This window comes from Dipodomys merriami, unplaced genomic scaffold (genome assembly GCF_024711535.1).
Source record: "Dipodomys merriami isolate MVZ:Mamm:240054 unplaced genomic scaffold, mDipMer1.0.p SCAF_8, whole genome shotgun sequence".
NCBI lineage: Eukaryota > Metazoa > Chordata > Mammalia > Rodentia > Heteromyidae > Dipodomys > Dipodomys merriami.
In genome coordinates this window covers 35,112,280-35,135,204 of record NW_027206401.1, presented here as the reverse complement: position 1 = coordinate 35,135,204, position 22,925 = coordinate 35,112,280, and the positions used below count along the sequence as shown (strand labels likewise).

General features: G+C 41.1%; 1 protein-coding gene across 1 annotated transcript in view; it reads right to left on the bottom strand.

Annotated features, from left to right (window-relative positions):
* Positions 1 to 22,925, bottom strand: part of Prep (prolyl endopeptidase) — a 101,254-nt gene that overhangs the window by 62,701 nt on the left and 15,628 nt on the right. Inside the window, exons 3-6 of the mRNA XM_070010526.1 lie at positions 13,110 to 13,243; positions 10,919 to 11,049; positions 8,008 to 8,217; positions 1,739 to 1,860 (exon numbers count right to left, since the gene is read on the bottom strand). Of these exons, the coding sequence (XP_069866627.1) occupies positions 1,739 to 1,860; positions 8,008 to 8,217; positions 10,919 to 11,049; positions 13,110 to 13,243 (597 nt within the window). The remainder of the gene's footprint in view (positions 1 to 1,738; positions 1,861 to 8,007; positions 8,218 to 10,918; positions 11,050 to 13,109; positions 13,244 to 22,925) is intronic.

Genomic DNA, 22,925 nt, shown 5'->3' with positions numbered 1-22,925 from the left:
ACTACCCCTCAAATAAATACTTTAAAAATAAAAGCAACACGGCAGTACAGGCCTCTGCTGCATGATTGTTGAGGAGACTTCTGTAGTTCTCTGAGATGCAGGTCACTAAGAAACGGCTGTTTGAAAACTGCTTCCTGCATGTCTCGTGATGCCCTGACTACTGAGCTACACGCAGCTGCTGCTGGCTCAGACAGTCCTCCAGCATACCAGCTTCTGGGACTCCCTTGGTTTTCCCATACATACTACCTTGAGGGGCACAAGAAACTCCTGCTTCATACTGGAGATTTTTCTAAATGGGAGACTAGGAACTGAGGCATAGGCCTGAGACTTCTGAAGACTGCATTTCTGCAGTGCTATGGTACTCCTGATTCAATGCTCCTCTGTGCAGCAAGATGGTCTTCTGCATATGCACATGACAGGGCATGGTGGAAAGGTGCCCTCTTCCAGGTAGTCAAGATAGGCCCAACGAACCCTGCAACCGCGGTGCTGACTGGTTGTAAGACCTCCCATGTGGCTGGAGTACAGAAATCAACCTATAGCCACTGGGTGTTTACTAAGAACACTGGTTTCCTTAGTGACTTCATCCATATAATTCACTAATGAGGACACTGAGCTCACATCAAGTTTTTTGGACTCATTTTGTATATCCCTTATTTACTTTTATCCCACTTTATTTCTGTGCCATCCAGATGCAGCCCTGCATTTACTGACATTCTTTAAGGAGTCACTGCAGCTATTTTTGTATGGCTTTTCTGCTGAACTAGAAGATACCAGCACTTTGGGACTTAAGATATACTGCAGGCAGCTCCAACCACAGACTTCATGGTAATACCCTGTATCTTGTCTATGCATGGAGCAATCACCTCTCCCTCAAAGTTGTGGTCAATGTTTTATTAGACCAGTGATACCTAGCAAACCTCCACTGAAAGAACAGTATAAGCATGACCTGAATTTTTTTATTTGTCTAGCTAGTAAAACTATATACATATGTGAGTGTATATATAATATATATTAATTATATATTACATATACACTCACATATACACATCTATACATGCAAATATATACATATACTATAGACAAATATATAGTTACATGCATTAAATACATATACCACATTTATCCTACCTGTATGCTCTTAGCAATAATAGTGCAAAGAAAAAAGCTAAAGTAAAAAGAGCTGAGGAGATGACTCCAGAAGTAAGGTGCTTGTGTGACACTGCCAACAACAAAAACCCTCTGAGGAGCAAAAAACAAAAACCCCCCGAGGAACAAAGAAGATACGGCATTTATAAAACAGAAAAATGCCTAATGGTACTTACAAATGGGAAAGGAAGTTAATATAGACAAAAAAAGTACAACTGAGTAAAAAGGGATTCTTCTTTCTCTGTCATGTTAAGTACATGTTTTCACTTTTATGTATCAGGAAATTTTAGAAAGCCATTTTACTCACCTTTGAGTAGGATTCTGAGTTAGAAATGTGCATGCTTTATTCTATATTATTATCTACTTATTTTTTAACCATAAGCAAGTATGATTTTTGGTATGAAGATTTTTCTGTTGAGATTGCAGATAAAAAGCTCACCTGCATTAAGAATCAATTTGAATATCTATATTCTTTAAAGTAGAATACTCACAGGGCTTCTACTGTCCACACAGGTCATCCCATAATAAGAATATTTATACATACATCAATCAAATAGGATCTCAAGTATAAAAATCCACAGCTATACAATACCTCAGCTCCCCCCATCCACTTAGGCTCATCGGGAAATTCCGCACACAAGATATCTTCTGATTGGTCAGTCCCCAACACATGGTAGCAGAGCTTTTGGTGGAGATTGGTGGATGTCTCTGTGCCTGAAGGAGTTAAAAATGTATACTGAAATGCAGTTGGCAACTGTCAGAAAATCTATTCCACTTATACCATGCTATAAGTATCAAAAATATTGAGTACCAAGTTATCACAGAAAAAGTTAAATGCTTTCCTACATACCCAGCAACATACCAGTAGAATTTCAAATTAAATACATAATACCATTCCGTTAGCATCCAAGAAAATAAAAAGATGTAGCAACAGCTCTAACAAAATATGTACAAGATTTATATGAGGAAAACTATAAAAGAAAGAAAGAAAGAAATCAGTAAAAGAAATAAATGGAGAGCTATTACGTGCTCACAGGTAGGAAAATTCAATACTTTTAAGGTATTAGTTCTTCTCAACATGACCTAAAGGATCACAAAATCACGACTAAAACCCCAGCAAGTCATTTTGTGAATGAGGAAAGATTGATTCAAATGTTTACATGGAGAAGCAAAGTACTCAGAGTACCAAATACAATACTGAAGGGGAACAAAGGTAAAAGACTGACATTACATGACTTCACGACTTATTATAAAGTTATGCAATCAAGTCAGTATGGTTCAGGCTGAGGAGTAAATAAACTAGAATTAAGAACCCAGATACAGACACAGGCAAATACAGACTGCTGGTAGCTAGGTGCTGGTGGCTCACACCTATAATCTTAGCTATTCAGGAGGCTGAGATCTGAGGAGCATGGCTCAAAGCCATCCCAGGCAGGCAAGTCCATGAGACTTTTATTTCCAATTAATACCCAGAAAAAAGGAAGTGGCACTGTGGCTCAAAGTGGTAGAGTACTATCTTTAAGCAAGAAAGCTCAGGGACAGCACCGAGACCGACCGGGAATTCAAGCCCCACAACTGGAAAAAAAAAAGCCAGTATCTATCTATCTATCTATCTATCTATCTATCTATCTATCTATCTATCTATCTATCTATCTATCTAATCAATCAATCTATCTATCTATCTATCTATCTATCTATCTATCTAATCTATCTATCTATCTATCTATCTATCTATCTATCTATCTATCTATCTATCTATCTATCTATCTATCTATCTATCTATCTATCTATCCGTCTGTCTGTCTGTCTGTCTGTCTATCTATCTACCTATCTATCTAATATCTAGATAGATACACACTTTTTGTTAGCCTATGACAAAGAAACAAAGAAAATACAATGCAACAAATCTGGTTTTTTCAAGTAATGGTGATGGAACAAGTAGATGACCATATGTCAAAATAGACAGAAACAAAAAGAGATATAGACACAGACTTCATACCATTCATAAAAATTAACTCAAAATTGTAGGGTGACAGTGGCTCATACCTGTAACCTCAGATACTCAGGAAGTTTAGATCTGAGGACAGGGTTTGAAGCCAACTCAGGCAGAAAGGTTCCCTGAGATTCTTATCTCCAATTAACCAGCAAAAAGCCAGAAGTGAAGGTATAGCTCAAATGGTAGAATGTAAGCCTTGAGCAAAAAAGCCAACTGAGAATTCAAGCCCTGTACAGACCCTGAGTTCAAGCCCAAGTACAGAAACAACAACAAAAACCTCAAAATGTATCACAGAGATAAACATAAAACCAATCTGTAAAACTCCTAGAAAATGAAATTGGAGAAAATTGATGACTTTGGATTTGGTGACAACTTGTTAGATAGTACAAAGGCACAATTCATGAAATACATACTTGATAAGCTAGACTTCATTAAATTAAAAATGTAGGCATAGCAAATGACATTATTAAAGAAATGAAAAGACAAGTCAGAGATTGGGATAAAGTATTACATAACGTTTACCTGACAAACAACTATTAGCCAACGTATACAAAGAAGTGATGTCTCAAAAAGTAAGAAATGATGCAACCTGATTAAATAGTGGGTCAAAGATCTTAAAAGGTACTACTTTATAACCAGGAAGAGAAGAAGACAAGTAAGCACAGGAAAAGATGCTTCCTGTGGGATACCAGGAGGGAAATGTAAATTCCAATAACAGATACCAAAATACATCCATTAGAATGGCCAAATTCCAAACCCTGAAACTGTCCAATATTGGTAAGGATATGAACTAATAGAAACTCTCAGCCCCCATGGCTGGTGGGAATGCAGATTGATACAGTTACTTTGGAGGATAGATTTGGAGGCTTCCAACAAAAGTAAACATATTCCTTTGTGTGTGGGTGCTGGTACCAAGGCTTAAACTCAGGGGCTCATGCCCTCACTACGCTTTTTATGTTCATAGCTAGTACTCTGCCACACATCCAATTCTGGCATTTTGCTAGTTAACTGAACAATTTCTTAGGCTTGTCAGCCTTGTGGGCTTTGAATTGTGATCCTCCGATCTCAGCCTCCTGAGTAGCTACGATTAGACATGAGTTGAAAATGTACTTTTATTATATGATGTAGCAGTTGTGCTAATATTTACCTAAAGGAACTGAAAATTTATGTCTACACAAGAATTATCCACAGATTTCATGCAGTAGCTCTATTCAGAATTGCCAAAACTTTTGAAGCAATCAGCATTTCCTGCAGTAGAGGAATGAATAAAGTATGTGGTATATTTAAACAAAGTACTATTATTCACCATGTAACAGAAATGAGCTATCAAACATGGAAGACATGGAAGAAACTTACATGTATCATTACTAAGTGAAAGAAGTTGATCTAAACAGGCTACATTCTGTATAATGCAACTACAGGACACTCTAGAAATGACCAAACTAAGGATCTATTTACTAATAGATTGGTACAGCAAGGCCTAGTAGTATATTTCTATAATGCCAACATTTGCTAGGTTAAGGCAGAAGGGTCTTGAGTTTGAGGCCAGCCTGGTCTACAGAGTGAGACTCTCTCACAAAGGAAACAACAACAAAAACCACTTCCATAGTTTCTAGGGGTGGTTGGGAGAAAAAGCGATAGGCAGAACACAGGATGTTTTCATGGCAATGAAAATAATCTGTGTGAAGCACAATGCTGGATACAAGTCACTGTGTATTCGTCCAAACCCACAGAATGTACAAGGCCAGGAGAAAACCCTGAAGTAAGCCATGGCCTCAGGGTGACAATGATCTATCACTGTAGGTTCATTAATTATAAATGGACTACACTGGTGAGGAATGTTGATAATGGCAAAGGCTATGCTGGGGAGGAGGCAGCAGATAACTTCCTCTCCAATTTTGCTGTGAATTAAGGCTTATTTTTAAAACAAAAATGAGTCAGGTGCCAGTGGCTCAGGCCAGTGATCCTAGCTACTCAGGAGGCTGAGATCTGAAGATCTTAAAAGATACTAAAAGATCTTAAAAGATACTACTTTGCAACCAGGAAGAGAAGAAGACAAGTAAGCATAGGAAAAGATGCTTCCTATGGGATACCAGGAGGGAAATGTAAGTTCCAATAACAGATACCACAATACATCCATTAGAATGGCCAAATTCCAAGACCCTGAAACTGCCAACCTGGGCAGAAAAGTCCCCATGAGACTCCTTATCTCCAATTAACCACTCAAAACCTAGAAGTGGAACTGTGGCTCAAAATGGCAGAGCTCTAGCCTTGAGCAAAAGAGCTCAGGAACAGTGCCCAGGCCCTGAGTTCAAGCCCCTCACTGAAGGGAAAAAAAAAAAAGCAAAAATGAGGCTTGCCATTGTTGGCTCACGCCTACCTATAATCCTAGCTACTCAGGAGGCTGAGATGTAAGGATCACAGTCTGAAACCAGTACAGCAGAAAAGTCCATGAGATTCTTATCTGCAATTGTGAAGCAAAAAACCAGAAGTGGAACTGTGGCTCAACTGGTAGAGCACTAACCTGGAGCAAAAAAGCCAGGTGAGAACACAAGGCTCTGAGTACCAGTGTGCATACACGCACACATACAAACACACACACATACCACACATACACACAGTGTGTATCAGTTGGAAATCACCCCAAATTAAGTGACATATTTGCCAATTTTGGAAACTGTTATATGACACTATATTTTTTCCTTATGAAAACATTCCAAGCTGTCAAATAGAATGAATAATAATACCATAATGGAAGGGAAATCCTTATGGCACTGAAAAGATCTTTCCAGACCAGTGGTAAACAGCAGACAATAGAAACTGCTTAGCTTCATTTGTCAGACTCCCATTACAGAGGCTACTGTGACCCTCTTAGACAAAGGGCAGCCAAACTACAGCTAGGAAAAGATGTTGGCTTTCTTAAACCAATCACAATTACCAATCTTTTGCCACTGAGAATGGAGGATAAATAAACTGTTCTAAGCTTTTCACAAACTAACAACATCTATACTTTAATATGACCCGTTATTTTTTTTCCCTCTTCCATTACTTGGGAATAACCAATATTTTCTATCTCGGGAGAAACCTGAATAGAGAAAGCTAATTCAATGTATAAGACAGCTTTCTTCAGCCAGCATCCTTGAATAAAAACCCTACTCCTAGCTCCTCTTATAGTACATTAGTGAGCTAAGAAAAAGGTCTTCTTGTACCCTAAACCAAAGTACATAAGCTAAACATGGTCTTAAAGAGATTAAAAGCAAAGTGGGGGCAGGGGGAGGCAGGGTTGAGAGGGAGCAGAAAAGCAAACACATCAAGAGATGACAAAGATTCAGCAAATCACAAAGGGACATGTACAGAAGAAAGCCTCAAACCAGCCAAGTGTCTTGACAGTCCCAAGTCCTCCAACAAGTTTCTAGTAAAGCCACCTGTAAGACCAAACAACTACAACGGCAAGAAACTACTACGTGCCATGCAAAAATGTAAGACAGCATAAGATGATGCTGACAACTTGTGGTAGGAACACAAAAGGTACATGGCCCTGCCTATCTGGATTAATTAACAGTAAAGGGTGGCTCATGCCTGTAATCCTAGTTACTTAAGAGAATGAGTCATGAAGATTGAGGTTGAAAGCCAGCTCAGGCAGAAAAGGCAGTGAGAATGGTCTCTCCAATTAACCATCAAAAAGCTAGAAGCACAGCTATGGCTTAAGTGGTAGAGTACCAGCCTTGAGCAAAAAAGCTAAAGGAAAGCTCCTAGGCCCCAAGTTCAAGCCCTAGTACCAGCATTTAAAAAAAAAAAGAAAAAAAGTGAAGGAGGGGGAAAGAAGGAAGCAAGCCATGGGTACACAACAGGATCGTTGTGCAGATGAAGACCATTGCAAAGGGTATCTGTAAAAGTAACAGGAAGAAAAGAGTCAAGATAACGCAAGCAACAAGTAACCTACAACTTGTGATCAAAGGAAGAGATGTGATTATGATTACTATAGTAGGAAAGATTCATAATTACCCAACAGAGGGAAAAAAAATTCTGCCAGTGGCCCATACCTGTAACCCTAGCTACTCAGGAGGCTAAGATCTGAGGATCTCAGTTCAAAGCCAGCCCAGGGAGAAAAATCCATGAGACTCTTATCCCCAATTAACCAGCAAAAAAAACAGAAGTGGCACTGTGGCTACAATGGCAGAGTGTTAGCTTTGAGCAATAAAAAGCTTAGAAACAGCGACTAGGCCTGGCGTGCACAATGTGTGCACACACACACACACACAAACACACACACACAGTGTAACTTCTCCATGATATTCTTGGGAGTTTTAACACATCTATGAAGGTCTGATTGTAAATGTCTTCCCAATTTCTGAATCTAGCCTGTTTTAAAGGTGCTGGCCCTGTGGTTTTGATGGGCACAGAGGATGCAGTGAAGTTGGTACCAGTGGCAAGCTTAGATAGCATAAGACCCTGTGCCTTCTAGCGCTCCCTCTTAGAATCTTTACTGTGCCCCTATACGACCAAGCCTGGGCCAGCCCATTAGAGCATGAAACCATATGGATCAAGAGTTGAGATAGCCTAGTTGTCCCAGCTAGACCCCAGGTCTGTAAAAGAGTCAAGCCAATATCAATCAACTGACTGTAGCTGGCCCGCAAAGCCTAGAACTGCCTGGCCAACCTAGAGCCTCATGAGCAAAACCCAGCATCTAGTATTCCAAGCCACCAAGTTTTGGTGTGATCAGTTATGCAGCCAAGTGAACTGACACAACTGCCCTTAGAGGAAACTTGGCTCTAGAAAAAACATGTAACTTAGCTTCCTTTTTTTTGCCATGGAAAGTCACATGTCCACTTGTGAAGGAGAGCTTCACTGAAGTCTTCACGTACCATCGCTCTTTCCATCTTGTTGGGGGTAGGAGTTGTAGAACATCCCTTTCCCATCATGGGTCCAGGCCATGCAGGTGAACTTGACTCTTTCCAGCACATCAGGAAGCTCTTTGGCACCATCAACTTTCATGAATTTGATTGTCACCCAATCTGAGCCACTGGCACTCAGACCATAGGCAAAATATTCACCGTCTTCACTAAACGCATAACCTACAAGGCAGAGGAGACATTGCTGATGATCAATGCAGAACACTACTCCTTGTCTTTTCCACAGTCTCCCATGCTCTCTAGCTGAGCTCTGTCATAATACAGAGGCAAAATGTGGCAATGGAAGAAATACTCAGGACTTAAAGGAAGTTACCCTTATGACTCTGGTCAAGACGGCTAACCTGTCTGGGACACACTTTCTTTGTTAGTAATTGAAGCACTGGATTTGATATACCCACTAAGATGCTTCCACTTGGAAATCTTTATCATTCAAGAGGCAGCTCAGTTAGAAGCAGAGCTCACCTGGGAGTTTCGGCATATTTTATTTATACTCTAGAGGAAATGATGACTGAATGATAATACATATCATATAAGAGAAATTACACTGTAGATATTAGTGTGGACTCCAAACGATTTGAAATATCTTTTTACAACGTCACTTTCAGAACATTACTGGCCTTCAGGGATTAATGTCTATACTACATGATGACATCATAGGCTCAGACAAAAGCCTGAAGGACTGCACAAGTGACCCAAAGGAACATCATCTAATAAACATCATGTCAAGTCCTTTAGGACCAACACACTGAACACTGGACTGTGTATCATCACTTTGGGCTATTTCTTGACAAATACTTACGTATTTTATGCTGGCTTTCATAAGTATGAAGTTATATACAGCATTTCATATCTCATCTCCTATTAGGAGAACCAGACACCAAAGATTTGCTCTTAGAAGTCTGCCAAACTACTGGGGACTACTGGGTGGGAGGGATTCTATTATTTTACATTTTACAACAGGAAATGAGTTGAAAATTTCATAACGTGCGTATTAATGGCTTGTAAGTCCTGTAAGGTATCCAGGTTCATATGTGTGTAAATGTAGAATAATAGTCTGAAAGGTAATGGGGGGAAAAAGATATTCACCTTTTATTGAACAGAACGCTACAGAGTTTGGGTTATATAATTAAAGTATTTTCAGGAGAAAATTAAACAGAACATTACTTCGGTTGAAAATATATGTTAAGTAATATTCATCGTACACATGTGAAAATGGAACCAGTTAACTTTAGGGGATGGATGGGATTCAGAAGGAAAGAACAATGAAAGGGGTTAACACTGATCAAGATGCACTGTACTCACAAACATGTTGAACTGAAACCCCTTCGTACAACTACTTAAAAGATAATTTTAAAATAATAAATTTAAAAAATTATATGTTAAGAAACCAAGAATCTGTATATTTATTCATCCTGTAACTTCCCCAAAATATCACTCTCGGGAAACTCGATGACTGTGTGAGAAAGGACCTATGTCTAATTTACTCTGTGACTCATCAGGCCTTATACTGGGCAAACATTCGCTAATGAAAGTACTGGAATGCATCAGCAGAGTGAGAGGTGACCTATTACAAAGAAGTCGTGTGGATGGGTTGCAAGGTAGATCTTTATGAAAGCTAAGAGAAGTTCTTTTTTTTTTTTTTTTTTTTTTTTTTTTTTGTCGGTCGTGGGGCTTGAACTCTGGGCCTGGGCGCTGTCCCTCAGCTCTTGAGCTCAAGGCGAGCGCTCTACCACTTGAGCTACAGCGCCACTTCTGGTTTTCTGGTGGTTTATTGGAGATAGGAGTCTCACAGTCTCTCCTGCCCGGGCTGGCTTTGAACCCCGATCCTCAGATCTCAGCCTCCTGAGTAGCTAGGATTACAGGCGTGAGCCACCAGCGCCCAGCTAAGAGAAGTTCTTAAACCTCAGGCTCAGAGTCAGGGAAAAACATACCTTACCAGGGGTTGTTAACATTTCACTTTCAATCTGACTCAACACAGGCATCTTATTTACATGCTCAGACTAAGCTGGGAGGGACAGAGGACCACTGAGCACTCACTGATGTTTCGAAATGCCTACAATAGGGTCTTTGCACAGATTTGATGAAAGGCGCTCTATCATTTCCATCCTTACTATTACAGGATGTCCCTGTTCCTGTTTCTCAATTCTAGAGAGCCAGACCTATCATCAACAGAAGCACCAGAGAGGAAGGGCAACATCACTAGGAAGATCTAGGATAAATCTCCAGGTTATCCTGTTTCCTTACCCTAGAACTCAGTGCTGACAGCACAAACCTGGGGTGATTTTCTCTACGGCATTTGGGTAGACTATCTTGGGGACAGAGTTATATAGGAGGCTTACAGAAATTGCAGGTAAAACTTACCCACATTCTAAACCTTCTTCAGGAGAGAGGGTATCAACTTGTCTAACTTCCATACAATTGTTTGCAGAAGATCTTTTCACTTTCAATCCTAACATATTGACAATTATCTAGACTTTGAAACTCTGATCACTCTCCTCACAAAAAGAGATACAATAATATTCTCTCCTAGAGTACATTCCTAGCTGTAACATTATACAGCTTCAATTTCTTATACAAGAGAATTTACGTTTTGCCAATCACAGGCAGGTCTAGAGGATGTGACAGGAAATAAATGATGATGACCCCAGAAGCTAATGTCCAGTTCTACTTCATGCCTTCACAGTGAGAAACACGAATGTGCCTATTCATGTGCTCTAAATATACTGTGCAAAAGTTAGCTTTCTGAATATTGTGTGTGCATCTGTTCCACCTTCTGGTCCACACACTGCCTGGTATTTCAGAGGCGAGGCAACTGCGCTAGCATCATAGCCACAACTGGGGGACTTCAGGACTCAGTACTCACCTCGGAGTGCCACTGTGCCATCATCAGACAGGATGTTGGGGTCGAGGAACACTCTGGCCTCTCCCTCTAGGGAATCTTGCACGTATAATACTCGTTGGTTCTGCAAACCTGTGTTGTAGAAATAAAAGTACCTGGGGACAGAGAGGGTCCTTATTTAGCTGCAACAATTTCTATTCATAGAGTACATTCAAGCATATAAGCAAAAGTAAGCAAAGCACAAAACATAGAATGTTACAACTACAGGGAAATGAGGGTCAAAGGTCCCACAAAGCTCTATACCTAGAGCATGTTACTTGCATTGCTTTCTTTATGCAACTAGTGTGTATATATACCAGGGCTTGAACTCAGGGCAAGCTCTCACTTGGCTTCTTTGCTTTTTTGACTCAGCAGCTGAGTCTTGGTCCCAAAGTGTCATTGAACTGCATTCCTTAGATCTCAGCCTCCTGAGTAGCTAGGATTATAGGTGTGTGCCTCTGGCACCTGGCTATGAAAGTAATTTATTATGATTCTGCACATTAAATTTACACAAAGACTCATTCACTAAAAAATAAAGCTAATATTCAAATAGAGCAGTGAGTGTTTCTTTTACAGTAAAAAAGCAAATTTTCTAAAATGAAATTCTAGCTGCTAGAGTAGGTCAGCACATCTGTTCTGCAGGGGCAAGACGTCATGTGTTTTGGGCTTTGTGGGTCCCAGCCTTTTTCTACACTACTCAACTTTGCAGTCGTGTAAAGAAAGCAGGTGCGGTAAATACAAACACAAATGGGCATGGCTGTTAATTATAGACTTGATTTACACAAACAGGTGCAGGTAAAGTTGGAAACAGATTCAACTTTGTTGCTCTCTGGTGAAATAGGCAGGGAGGGGCTAAGAAATTCCTAAACAAACTTGTGATGGTACCTCTGAAGAGATTTTGAAAGAACAAGAGAAGATGACCGAGTGTGAAAAACAGAGGCGAAGAGGACTGAATTCATGGACTCTACTTCATGGCCCATTTTATCATTCTTGGGAGAAAAAAATGCATATAACAAAATGTTCTCAAGTAGCATTAGAAGGAAACAAATATTCACTGGTGTTTGGGATCATCCAGACTTACCAAATGTCACCCATAAGACAACAGGGATTTCCTGTAATCTACATTTCTTTTTGTATGTGTATGTGTGTCCTAGGGCTTTGACACAGAACCTGGAACTGTCCCCATAGTGTTCTCCATTCAAGGCAGGCACCTTACCATTTGAGCCACATATCCACTTATTTTTTAGTGGTTAACTGAAAATAGTCACTGGGCACCAGGGGCTCACACCTATAATCCTAGCTACTCAGGAGACTAAGATCTGAGAATCACGGTTCAAAGCCAGCCCATGAGACTCCTATTTCCAATTAATCACTGAAAAAGCCAGAAGTGGCACAGTCAATCAATTGGTAGAGTGCTAGCCTTGAGCAAAAGGAGCCCAGGGACAGCACCCAGGCCCAGAGTTCAAGCCCCAGAACTGGAAAAAAAGAAAAAGGAGGAGGAGAAGGAGGAGAAGGAGAAGGGGGGGGAAGGAAGGAAGGAAAAAAGAAAGGAAGGAGAGAGAAAAAGAAAGAAAGAGAAAGAAAGAAAGAAAGAAAGAAAGAAAGAAAGAAAGAAAGAAAGAAAGAAAGAAAGAAAGAAAGAAAAGAAAGAAAGAAAGGTAAATGGAAGAAAGGGAGGGAGGGAGGGAAGGGAAGGAAGGAAAGAAAGGAAAGGAAGGAAAGGAAAGAAAGGAAAAGGAAAGAAGGAAGGAAGGGAAGAAAATAGTCTCACAAACTTTGCTGTCTGGGTGGTTTTGAAATTCAATCCTCAGATCTCAGTCTCCTGAGAAGCTGGAATTACAGGTGTAATGAGCCTATGGTACACAGATCATCTACATTTCTTTATAGCACATACCTCTACTAAATTACAAATAGGTATAACACCTAATTGGACAGAAAATTTTCTTCTCATATTCTAGTAACTAAATAATTTTATCAGCTAGTGAGTTATTTCCAGTTATATACTTTGTGTTTAACTGTATTTTTTTTTGTGTTTTCTTTTTTGGTCCTGGGGCTCGAACCAAGGAAGTTGTACTTGCTAGGCAAGCCCTTTGCCACTGAGCTACATCCCAGCTCTGTACTTTGTACTTAAAAAAGGAAAGTAAGAAGAGATTTGTCCGACAGTATGCTCACATACCGTTTGCCTTTCTTGAAGTGACAGCTGTATTTGGGATAGTCGTACAGTTCAGTCATTCTCTCTTTGTATAAACCTCGGATCGGGCACTGCTCCAGAAATGGAACGGTAATCTTGTTCTGGGCCTCCACAAAAGCCTGTAGAGAACAAATGGACAAAAAGCAAGTCAACAATAAAGTTTCCCAAGTGTAATGTCATGCATTAGAATGTATCAGCAAAAGTATATTTTACCTCTATACATAACTGACTCTTAAATGGCCCTAACTCAACAAATGTTGGTAGAACAAATATTAATTCATTTAAAACCCACACTACTTCTCTGGAGAAGGCTCTTTCAATTAGGCCAACTTTACAGGTAAGAAAATTGAGGCTCTACCATTAGAAATGACAAAATAATGGCATTTGCAGGGAAATGGATGGAGCTAGAAGGAATCATGTTGAGCGAGGTAAGCCAAGAACGAAGAGACAAACAGTACATGGTCTCCCTGATAAGTGGATGATGAATCCAAAATGTTAGGTGATATGACAAAACTAACAGGACTTAAGAAACAAAGAACTCCCACTCATCTGGTTGAACCACTACTAAATATCCCCATGCTGCTGATCACATATATGGTATATAACATATGAGCACCGTTATATATTACAGACTGTGATAGACAATTTGCTCCAGGAAAGTTAGAATGAACTTGTGACTTTAAATGAGCATCATTATTCCACAATACTGTGAATTTCCGGAAATTAAGTAATCACTTAATCACCATCAAAAAAAAAAAAAAAAAAAAGAACCTTGGGGAAGGGAGGGAGGGAGGGGATGGTAGGGGGAAAACAATGGAGGGGGTAACAATGTTCAAGAGGAAGTGGAAGTGTACTCATTACCTCACTCATGTAACTGTAACCCTCTGTATAGTATCTCTACAATAAAAAAATTAAAAAAAAAATTGAGGCTCTAAGTAGTTAAAAAGCTGCTCACCATCTTCTTATTATTTTTTTTTTTCTTTTTTGGTTGTGAGGCTTGGACTCTGGGCCTGGGCACTGTTCCTCAGCTCTACAGCTCAAGGTGAGTACCCTACCACTTGAGCCACAGCACCACTTCCGGTTTTCTGGAGATGAGTCTCATGGACCTTCCTGCCTGAGCTGGCTTTGAACTGTGATCCTTAGATCTCAGCCTCCTGAGTATTTAGGATTACAGTCATGAGCCACTGGCACTGGGCTGCTCACCATCTTAAAATGACAGAACTGGCTTCTGAATCTACCTTTCTCACAATCACACTTTACTGCCATTCAGATCAAGAGCTATAAATAACCCACTAATAAGCTAATAATGATTATTAAAACACTATAATAATAATCCAATAATTTGCACAGTACCAAGGCTCTAGGCTTCTCATGCAGTAGGTAGTAATCCCAAAAGAGGTCAGATTCTTTCCTATGGAATGCTTTCCATCAGGTGAATTATAATTAGAAAACTTTACAAGAAAGGAATGCTAACAAAAAGCCAGAAACTGGTGACTCAAGCCTGTAATCCTAGCTACTCAGAAGGCTGAGGGGTAAGGCACACAGTTTGAAACAGGCCCATACAGGAAAATCTATGAGATTCTACTTCCAGCAAAAAGCCAGAGTGGAGCTCTGGCTCAAGTGGTGGAACACTAGCTTTGAGCAAATAAAAAGCACAAGGACAATGCTCAGGTCCTAAGTTCAAGCTCAAGGACTGCCACAAAAAAAAAAATAAGTCGAGAAAGGAAATGGAAAAGAGTGATAACCAATGATGGTGTCTAAGAAGAGCAAGACAACAATGAAGGAAACCATAAGGGTCTTGGCAGCAAAGGAAGTTTTTATACCAGATCAGTTTTACCAAAGTATACCCTACTTAGAACTAAAGTTAGAAAGTTTATATATACTATTTGAAAACCTGACCTCACAATTCTTATCTGGCTATTGGTAAGATATTAAGTAAGAATAACTCTCAGGTCTAAGTTCAATAGGAGATTTCATCAGATGGTTACAAATAGGTAAATCATTAGGAAACAAATATCAAGAAATAATTGAGAGCTAGTTGACAGTGGCTCAGGCTTTAACTTAGAAAGCTGAGCTCTGAGGACTGCAGTTTAAAGCTAGCCCAGGCAGAGAAGTCTGTGAGACACTTATCTCCAGTTATCCTAAGAGGCAGTGCCCAGGCTGAGAGCACAATCTGTCTTTCATGACACACAAAGATGCATTAAGATCAGTCTCCGGGAGGAATTACCCAGCTGTCAGAGCCCATCCAAGCTCCAAATAGTTTTAAGTGGTCGATATGCTTTGCGTTTCTTACACAAAACATCAACCTCACTCCAGGGAACCATGATTTCAGGCTGTGAGAATCTGTCCCCAAACTCATTAATGTTTACAATGTACTTGAAAGGAGAAAGAATGTAAAATATGAATATAATGATTAACTACATTGTTTGCAAGAAGACCACTGCCAGAACAAGAAAACTGTGATGAATCACATTTTAAAATTTTCACTCAAACAGAAGATAAGATTGAGACCCTCAAAAGTGTAATTCTCAACTGTTTAATGCAAACTTTGACTTGGCCTGCTCTCCTAAGGAGCTTGAGTGAAGAATGGCTTTTATTAGAGTTGCAGGTAAATGGGTTAGGTGTGAGACTCAGGGGTAGTGTTTGCCTAGCATCTATGAAGAGCCGTGTTTGATCCCCAGTACTGCAAAAACCATTTTAAAAAAAAGAAAGAAAGAAAGTATGTGGATACACCTAAAGTGTTTACTTTGTGGAGTTGTACAGAAAAAGTTTGCTGACATAAATTGACCTTACTAAAAAGAATGTGAAGAAACTGGCTTTTGCTTTTAGTTACAAAATCAAGGTCCCAAGACGACAGAAGTCTGGAGGTCACAAAATGTGTTCAAGAGAATAGCCTTATTTTTTTGCGGGTTGGATTTAGGGCTTGAACTCAGGGCCTGGGTTCTGTCTCTAAGCTTTTTTTGCTCAAGGCTAATACTCTACACTTGAGCCACAGCTCCACTTCCAGCTTTTTGGTGACTAATGGGAAATAAGAGTCTCATAGACTTTCTTGCCTGGACTGGCTTCTAACTGTGATCCTCAGATCTCAGCCATGAGCCCCCAGCTGGCCTTACGCTACAGTGAGATAAAATACCTATGTCACCAGGAAGCATTTGGCACCAAAGCTACCTGTCAGGATAATGCATGGAGTCTGAAGGATCACTGAGGTTAGCACTGCTTGATACCAGCAACAATAACAATAACTGGATTGAACATGATGCAGATCTACTCAAGGGAGAAGGGAGGGAGAGGTAGCCTTGATCTCCTATGATTTTCTCCTACTTGGCTGTGACTGGCTGGGCAAGCCATGACAAGGCAGTGGAGTATCTTCACGGCTTTAACAAGAACCTAAAGTATGTGAGCATTAATCTTGGCCTTGTGTGGAGATGATGGGTTCAAGGCAAAATCTCTCACATCACAGGGCAAATCTTCTATAATAAACAAGGTAGTGTTTGTAGAATGATTGGCTCTCAAGTGGAGCATCATCTAGAGACCACTGATGGCCCCTCAACTGTTGGTCATCAGCCAGCCCACAAGACAGTGAGCCTGAGAGTAAGTGCTGAAAACCTCTACAGTAATTTGACATGGCTGTGGGCATGTCAACTCCTCAACAGTTTGGAAATTTACAGTTGCTCAAGCTGCAGAGCTCTGAAGCAGTGGGAGGAAAGGCACTTATTTGAGGGGGGAGGGAGAAGGGGAAGCCCTTCAGTGGGGGGCCCTGCACTGAGAGAGAGAGAGTGAGAGAGAGAGAGAGAGAGAGAGAGAGAGAGAGAGAGAGAGAGAGAGAGAGAGAGAGAGAGAGAGAACAGTTGTGCCAAGAGGGCAGAGAGTGCTAGGCAGCAGAAGCAGCAGCTTTCAGGAAAGACAAACAAGATCAGAGAGGCTGAGAGTGGAACATCTGGGGGGAGGGCATAGATGTAATGTTTCAATCTATCATCCAAATGCAAAGAAGCCATGATTGGCCAGAGAGACAGGTAATCTGGTTTATCTTTACAAAAAGACTCATTTGCTTTAGAGACCTGAAGTGGGAGCAGGCCGGTTAGAAGACAGAAGGAAGTTGTCCAGGTGACAGACAAAGAACTTTCAGGTTATGAGAGTCTATACAAAGAACATGACAATGTATGTGTATTTACAACCCTAACAGTTATTTTTTAGAAGGGCCTGGCCAATACAACATAAACCTGTAATCTGAACCCTAAGTGGGGTTTCCACATAGATTCCAGCAATCTTAGCAGTCCCTCCTCTTCCAGGGAGGATCCTCAGAGGAGAGAATCCTAACATTGCTTTGTGTTTGTAGTGGGCAGCACCTAATGCAGGTGCCCGAGGTGGGCACCAAGGGTCATGTGATGTACAATAGATCTCTCAATCCACTTTCTATGGAAAAATAGATTGTGTTCAACACTTAAACTCTTCTGAATCTTTTACAATCCCATAGCATAATTACAAATACGACAGAACCCAGATCACCCTAAAGCACACTGCAGTCTTTTTGTTGTTGTTGTTGGTTGTGGGCCTGAACTCTGGGCCTGGGCACTGTCCCTCAGCTCTTCAGCTCAAGGCTAGTGCTCTACCACTTGAGCCACAGTGCCACTTCCGGCTTTTTTCTTTTTGCTTATGTGGTGCTGAGGAATCGAACCCAGGGCCTCAGGCATGTGAGGCAAGCACTCTACCACTGACCCACCTTCCCAGCCCATGCAATCTTTTTTATATATAACTTTCATGAAACTGTTAGACAACGCATAGTGATGTCAATAAGCAATTTAAAACGTAGCACACAGTATATCCATTTGTGTCATCTTCTGCCTAATAATGTTAATCAATTATTCACAGATGTGTGTGTGTGTGTGTGTGTGTGTGTGTGTGTGTGTGTGTGTGTGTTGGTGGGTATAGTTCTAGGGTTAAATTCAGGGCTAAGATTGCACTCCTCCAAGACAAATATCTAGATGTAAAATCAAGCCACTGTTCAAATTCCTAAAAGTCTCAAGTTCTTGCATACATCTACTTCTTTATAACTTGGGCAAACCCTTTTCTCTGCTTCTACAGTAGATTTTAAGTGTTCTCACCACAAAAATCAAATGAGAAGTATGTGATGTAACATGTGAACTATCTTCATTTAACAAAACCTCAGGGCTGGGAAGGTGGCTCAGTGGTAGAGCGCTTGCCTTGAATGCATGAGGCCCTGGGTTCAATTCCTCAGCACCACATAAGCAAAAAGAAAAAAGCCAGAAGTGGTGCTGTGGCTCAAGTGGTAGAGCGCTAGCCTTGAGCTGAAGAGCTGAGGGACAGCGCCCAGACCCAGAGTTCAGGCCCCACGACCAGACCAAAAAAAAGAAAAAAACCTCATATTGCACACAATAAACAAATGAAGCTTTTACTTAGCAAGTAAAAAAGGCTAGCTTTGAACCATGATTCTCAGATCTACCTACTCAGCCTCCTGAGTAGCTAACATTACAGGTGTGAGCCACCAGCACCCAGCTTCCTTTTCAAGTTCTTACATAAATGAATATACCTAACACCCACAGTGACTCATTAACCCAATATTTATTTTAAAACACCACGATGTGTGATGTGCTGATCAACAAGAAAAACTGGGTAGAGACAAGCTACTGGTGAACAAAGGAAGGAACACTATCTCCCAAGTTGTCTGTAGACAGTCAAAAGGAGAGGAAGGACTTCCATAGGAAACCTGCTCTGTCTAAGTATCCATCTCCTCCCTTACCAAATACCAACCCACACTAGGGATGGTGCTATCTATATTCCACAAACTTTGAGGAGTTTCTGCTATATATACAATGAGCATTCTATATCCAGACTCAGATCCAACCAATGGTGGAGCAAATGTTAGAGTGGGGAGAGGCAATGTATCTTTCCTAAGCATGTACAGACTTTGTTCCTTGTCATCCCCCAAATTATATGGTCTATTTCCATTGCATGTATTATGTACTGTAAGCAATTTAGAGATGATTTAAAGGACACATGTCCATAAGTTCTATACAATACTCTACCATTTGAACATCTGAGGATTTGGGAACCCCTGGGTGGCCTTGGCATCAATCTCTGCAGACATTCAGTGACAACTGGGTCAAATACATACATTGGGGACCTGATTAAATTAGAAGCTCTCAGGGATTTCTGCAAAACGTGGCTGGTATGCCAGCAAAGGCTGGCAGGAAACCACGGTCCTGGCCAAAAATGAAAGGCTGAATGAGTTCAGGAAGTTGAAGGGGAGTGGTACGCTCGGGTCCTCTCACATGTTCAGAATTCAGAAGTGACTCTCCAAGGGCAGGGACTTCCCATTAGAAAGAATCTAAGAGATTGGTGGAGCTCCCCACTGGGGCTTGAGGGACAGGGGACCAGAAGGGCAGTAGAGTCACAGGAGACACACACACACACACACACACACACACACACACACACACACACACACACACACACACACACACACACACACACACACACACACACACACACACACACACACACACACACACACACACACACACACACACACACACACACACACACTAATCAAAGATGCAGATGCTTTCCAGGAAACATAGAAAGTGAGACTCTTGAGGATTGGGATTATGAACTTTCCAAGGAATAAGAGGCATCAAGGTTTAAAAGGTGCCTTTTATTTTCTACTACTCATGGAACACAAACAAAAATGAGCAATACACCAGACAACAAAGCAGCCCTGAGCCTCTGGAAGAAAAGTTTTGTCAGGACAGTGGGCATCAGTGCCACAAACCTGAACTAAGTGATGTGCCTTTCTCTTCCTGACTCCCGAATACCCATCTCATCTGCCAGATGCAGTAAGTGACTCAGGGACAGCTAAAGACCTGTGGGCTGGTTTTGCAACATTACAAACCCATTGTGGCCCATGTCTTCTCTCAGATAAGGCAGTCTCTTGGACTATACGACAGGTTGGGCCTTCTAAATGCCCATCTTCTCTAACTATCCCTGAATGGCACAGGCCCTCACCATGGCTAGTTATTGTCAATCAAGGTGAAGGAATAAGCAGCTCTCCTTTTGACCTTAAGAGACAAGCTTCATCTTCAATATGAGCATTGCTAGGGAGCCCACTCAAAGCTAAGATGTCAACCCCATTCTGCTCAGTTCTGTGGCTCTACTGAACAAAAATCCAGTTTAAAAAAAACAAAAACAAAAACACCCAAATCTATGGCTGGGCTCTGGTGGCTCACATCTAGAATCCTAGCTACTCAGGAGGCTGACACATGAAGATCATAGTTCAAAGCCAACCTGGCAAGGAACGTCCATGAGAATCTTATCTCCAATTAGCCAGCAAAAAGCTGGAAATGGAGCTGTGACTGAAGTGGCAGAGTACTAGCCCTGAGTGAAAAAGCTAAGGGACAATACCCAGGCTGAGTTCAATCCCCAGTATTGGTACACGTGTACACACACATACACACACACACACACACATACACACACACACACACATGCACGCATATATGCACACACACAGACATACACCCACACCACACATCCCAGATCCAAACCTAACTAAATAACCAGCACACACCCTTTCCTAAACAATTCTTTTCTATCATAAGTCACTCCAAAGTACAGTAATGATATTTGGAAAACAAAAACAATAAAATGGCATGTTAAAGTTCATGGGACGTGGCCCAAAAGAAATCTACTTGTTTGGAACCTTGGAGAAGGCCCACAGGTGAAGTCTGAGAGAGCTCTGTGACCTCTGTTGTCATCCCAACAGAGGGATGGATACCCATGAGGATGGGGCTTCTCCGCATGACTCTCACACACCTGTTCCAGTCCCCTGGCATTTAATTCAGGAGTACACAGGGAACAGATTTGAGACTGTGTAAGTGCCTGGCTATGCTGGGCCATGTAGGCCATGTAGCATGCTGTGCTTGATGAACAATGGCCCAGGTAAGATGCTCTGTACTCAAATTCAAAGGCTGGGGCTGAAAAGTGACAGATATGCCTTCAGAGAGTTTGCGCTTGACCTTCTTTCTCCATAGAATCTTATTATTTGCAAGTGCGCATTCACAGTGAAGAGCCTAGGTTCCAGTAGCTGGCATCTAACATCAATATTGTGGACAACTGTCTCAACTTAAAGAGACGTGGGGCCATATGGACAATATGAAGCCCGAAAGACAAGTCCCACTTCCCTACCACAGACTGGTAGCTGGCAAACATGATCAGGGAAAAGCAGATGACCTAAGGGAGACAAGCTCCCAAAAATACCACACGTGCTCCTCGATCAGGCCATACCTAAGGAACACATACTGGCTTCCAGTAATATGAGCCACATAGATGGATCCTCCTCACTTGTGCATGGAGTTGTATTTAAGGCACTGCCAATCAAGTGGCCTGGCTAGTACTGGTCTTCTTAGTTTGCTAGGAAGGTGACGGTTGGACAAGAAGGAGTAGGCTGGTAAGAGGGAGTTGACTAGAAACTGGTCTGAGGGCTAAAAATGAAGCCTAGAAAAGGAGTCTATCCTAAAGGGGTTTATTGGAAAATTAAACCAAGTATTCAAATAAAAAGACAAATAGAAAATAAGGGTTATTGCCTTTGGTGAGAAACCAATATGGTGCAGATGGGAAATTAGACAGGATGAAAGGTGGATATCTGCCAGAGTGGAGTTGTCTAGATGCCTTATTAATGATTAGTGAAAACATCCTGAATTCAATGAGCTGCTTTTTTTTCTTATTTGTTTTGTGCAAGTCCTGGGGCTTAAACTCAGGGCCTGGGCCCTGTCCCTGAGCTTCTTTGGCTCAAGTACTCTACCACTTGAGCCACAGCGCCACTTCTGGCTTTTTCCATTTGTGGTACTGAAGAATCTAACCTGGGGTTTCATGTATGCTAAGCAAGCACTCTACCACTAAGCCACATTCCCAGCCCCGATCTGCCATTTTTTTAGAAGATGATCATGTTTAGGCAAGAAATATATGTTTAATTGAATATTCCACTAGTTGTTAACAAATAAAAAATTTGTCCAAGAGAAAAAAAAAAAAAAAAAAAAAAACAAAAAAAAAAAAACAAAAAAACAGCAGTGAAGGGCCAGGCAGAGTGGTACATACCTGTAATCACAGCTACTAGAGAGGCAGAGGTAGGATGATCTTAGTTGGAAGTCACTAGGGCAAAAGTGAGAAATCCTATTTAAAAATAAATCGATAGGCCGGGCGCTGGTGGCTCACGCCTGTAATCCTAGCTACTCAGGAGGCTGAGATCTGAGGATCACAGTTTAAAGCCAGCCTGGGCAGGAAAGACGGCGAGACTCCTATCTCCAATAAACCACCAGAAAACCGGAAGTGGCGCTGTAGCTCAAGTGGTAGAGCACTCGCCTTGAGCTGAAGAGCTGAGGGACAGCGCCCAGGCCCAGAGTTCAAGCCCCACGACCGACCAAAAAATAAATAAATAAATAAATAGATAGATAGATAAAGCAAAAAAGGACTCAGGGTTCAAGTGATCCAGTACTTGAAGTACTTGTTAGCAAGTATGAGACTGTATAGTCAAACATCAGTATTAAAACCAAACACAAAACAGTGATAGGCCAGATGTGTTAGCAAATACTATCATCTCTGAGGTAGGAGAATATAAATTAGAGAATCAGGAGTACCAGGCTGTTGGGCATTGGTGGCTCACACCTATAATCCTAGCTATTGAGAAGGCTGATATCTGAGGATCACAGAAAAAAAAAAAAAAAAAAAAAAAAGAAAATAAGAAACTAATGAACTAGCCAGTACTAGTGGATCATTCCTGTTATCCCA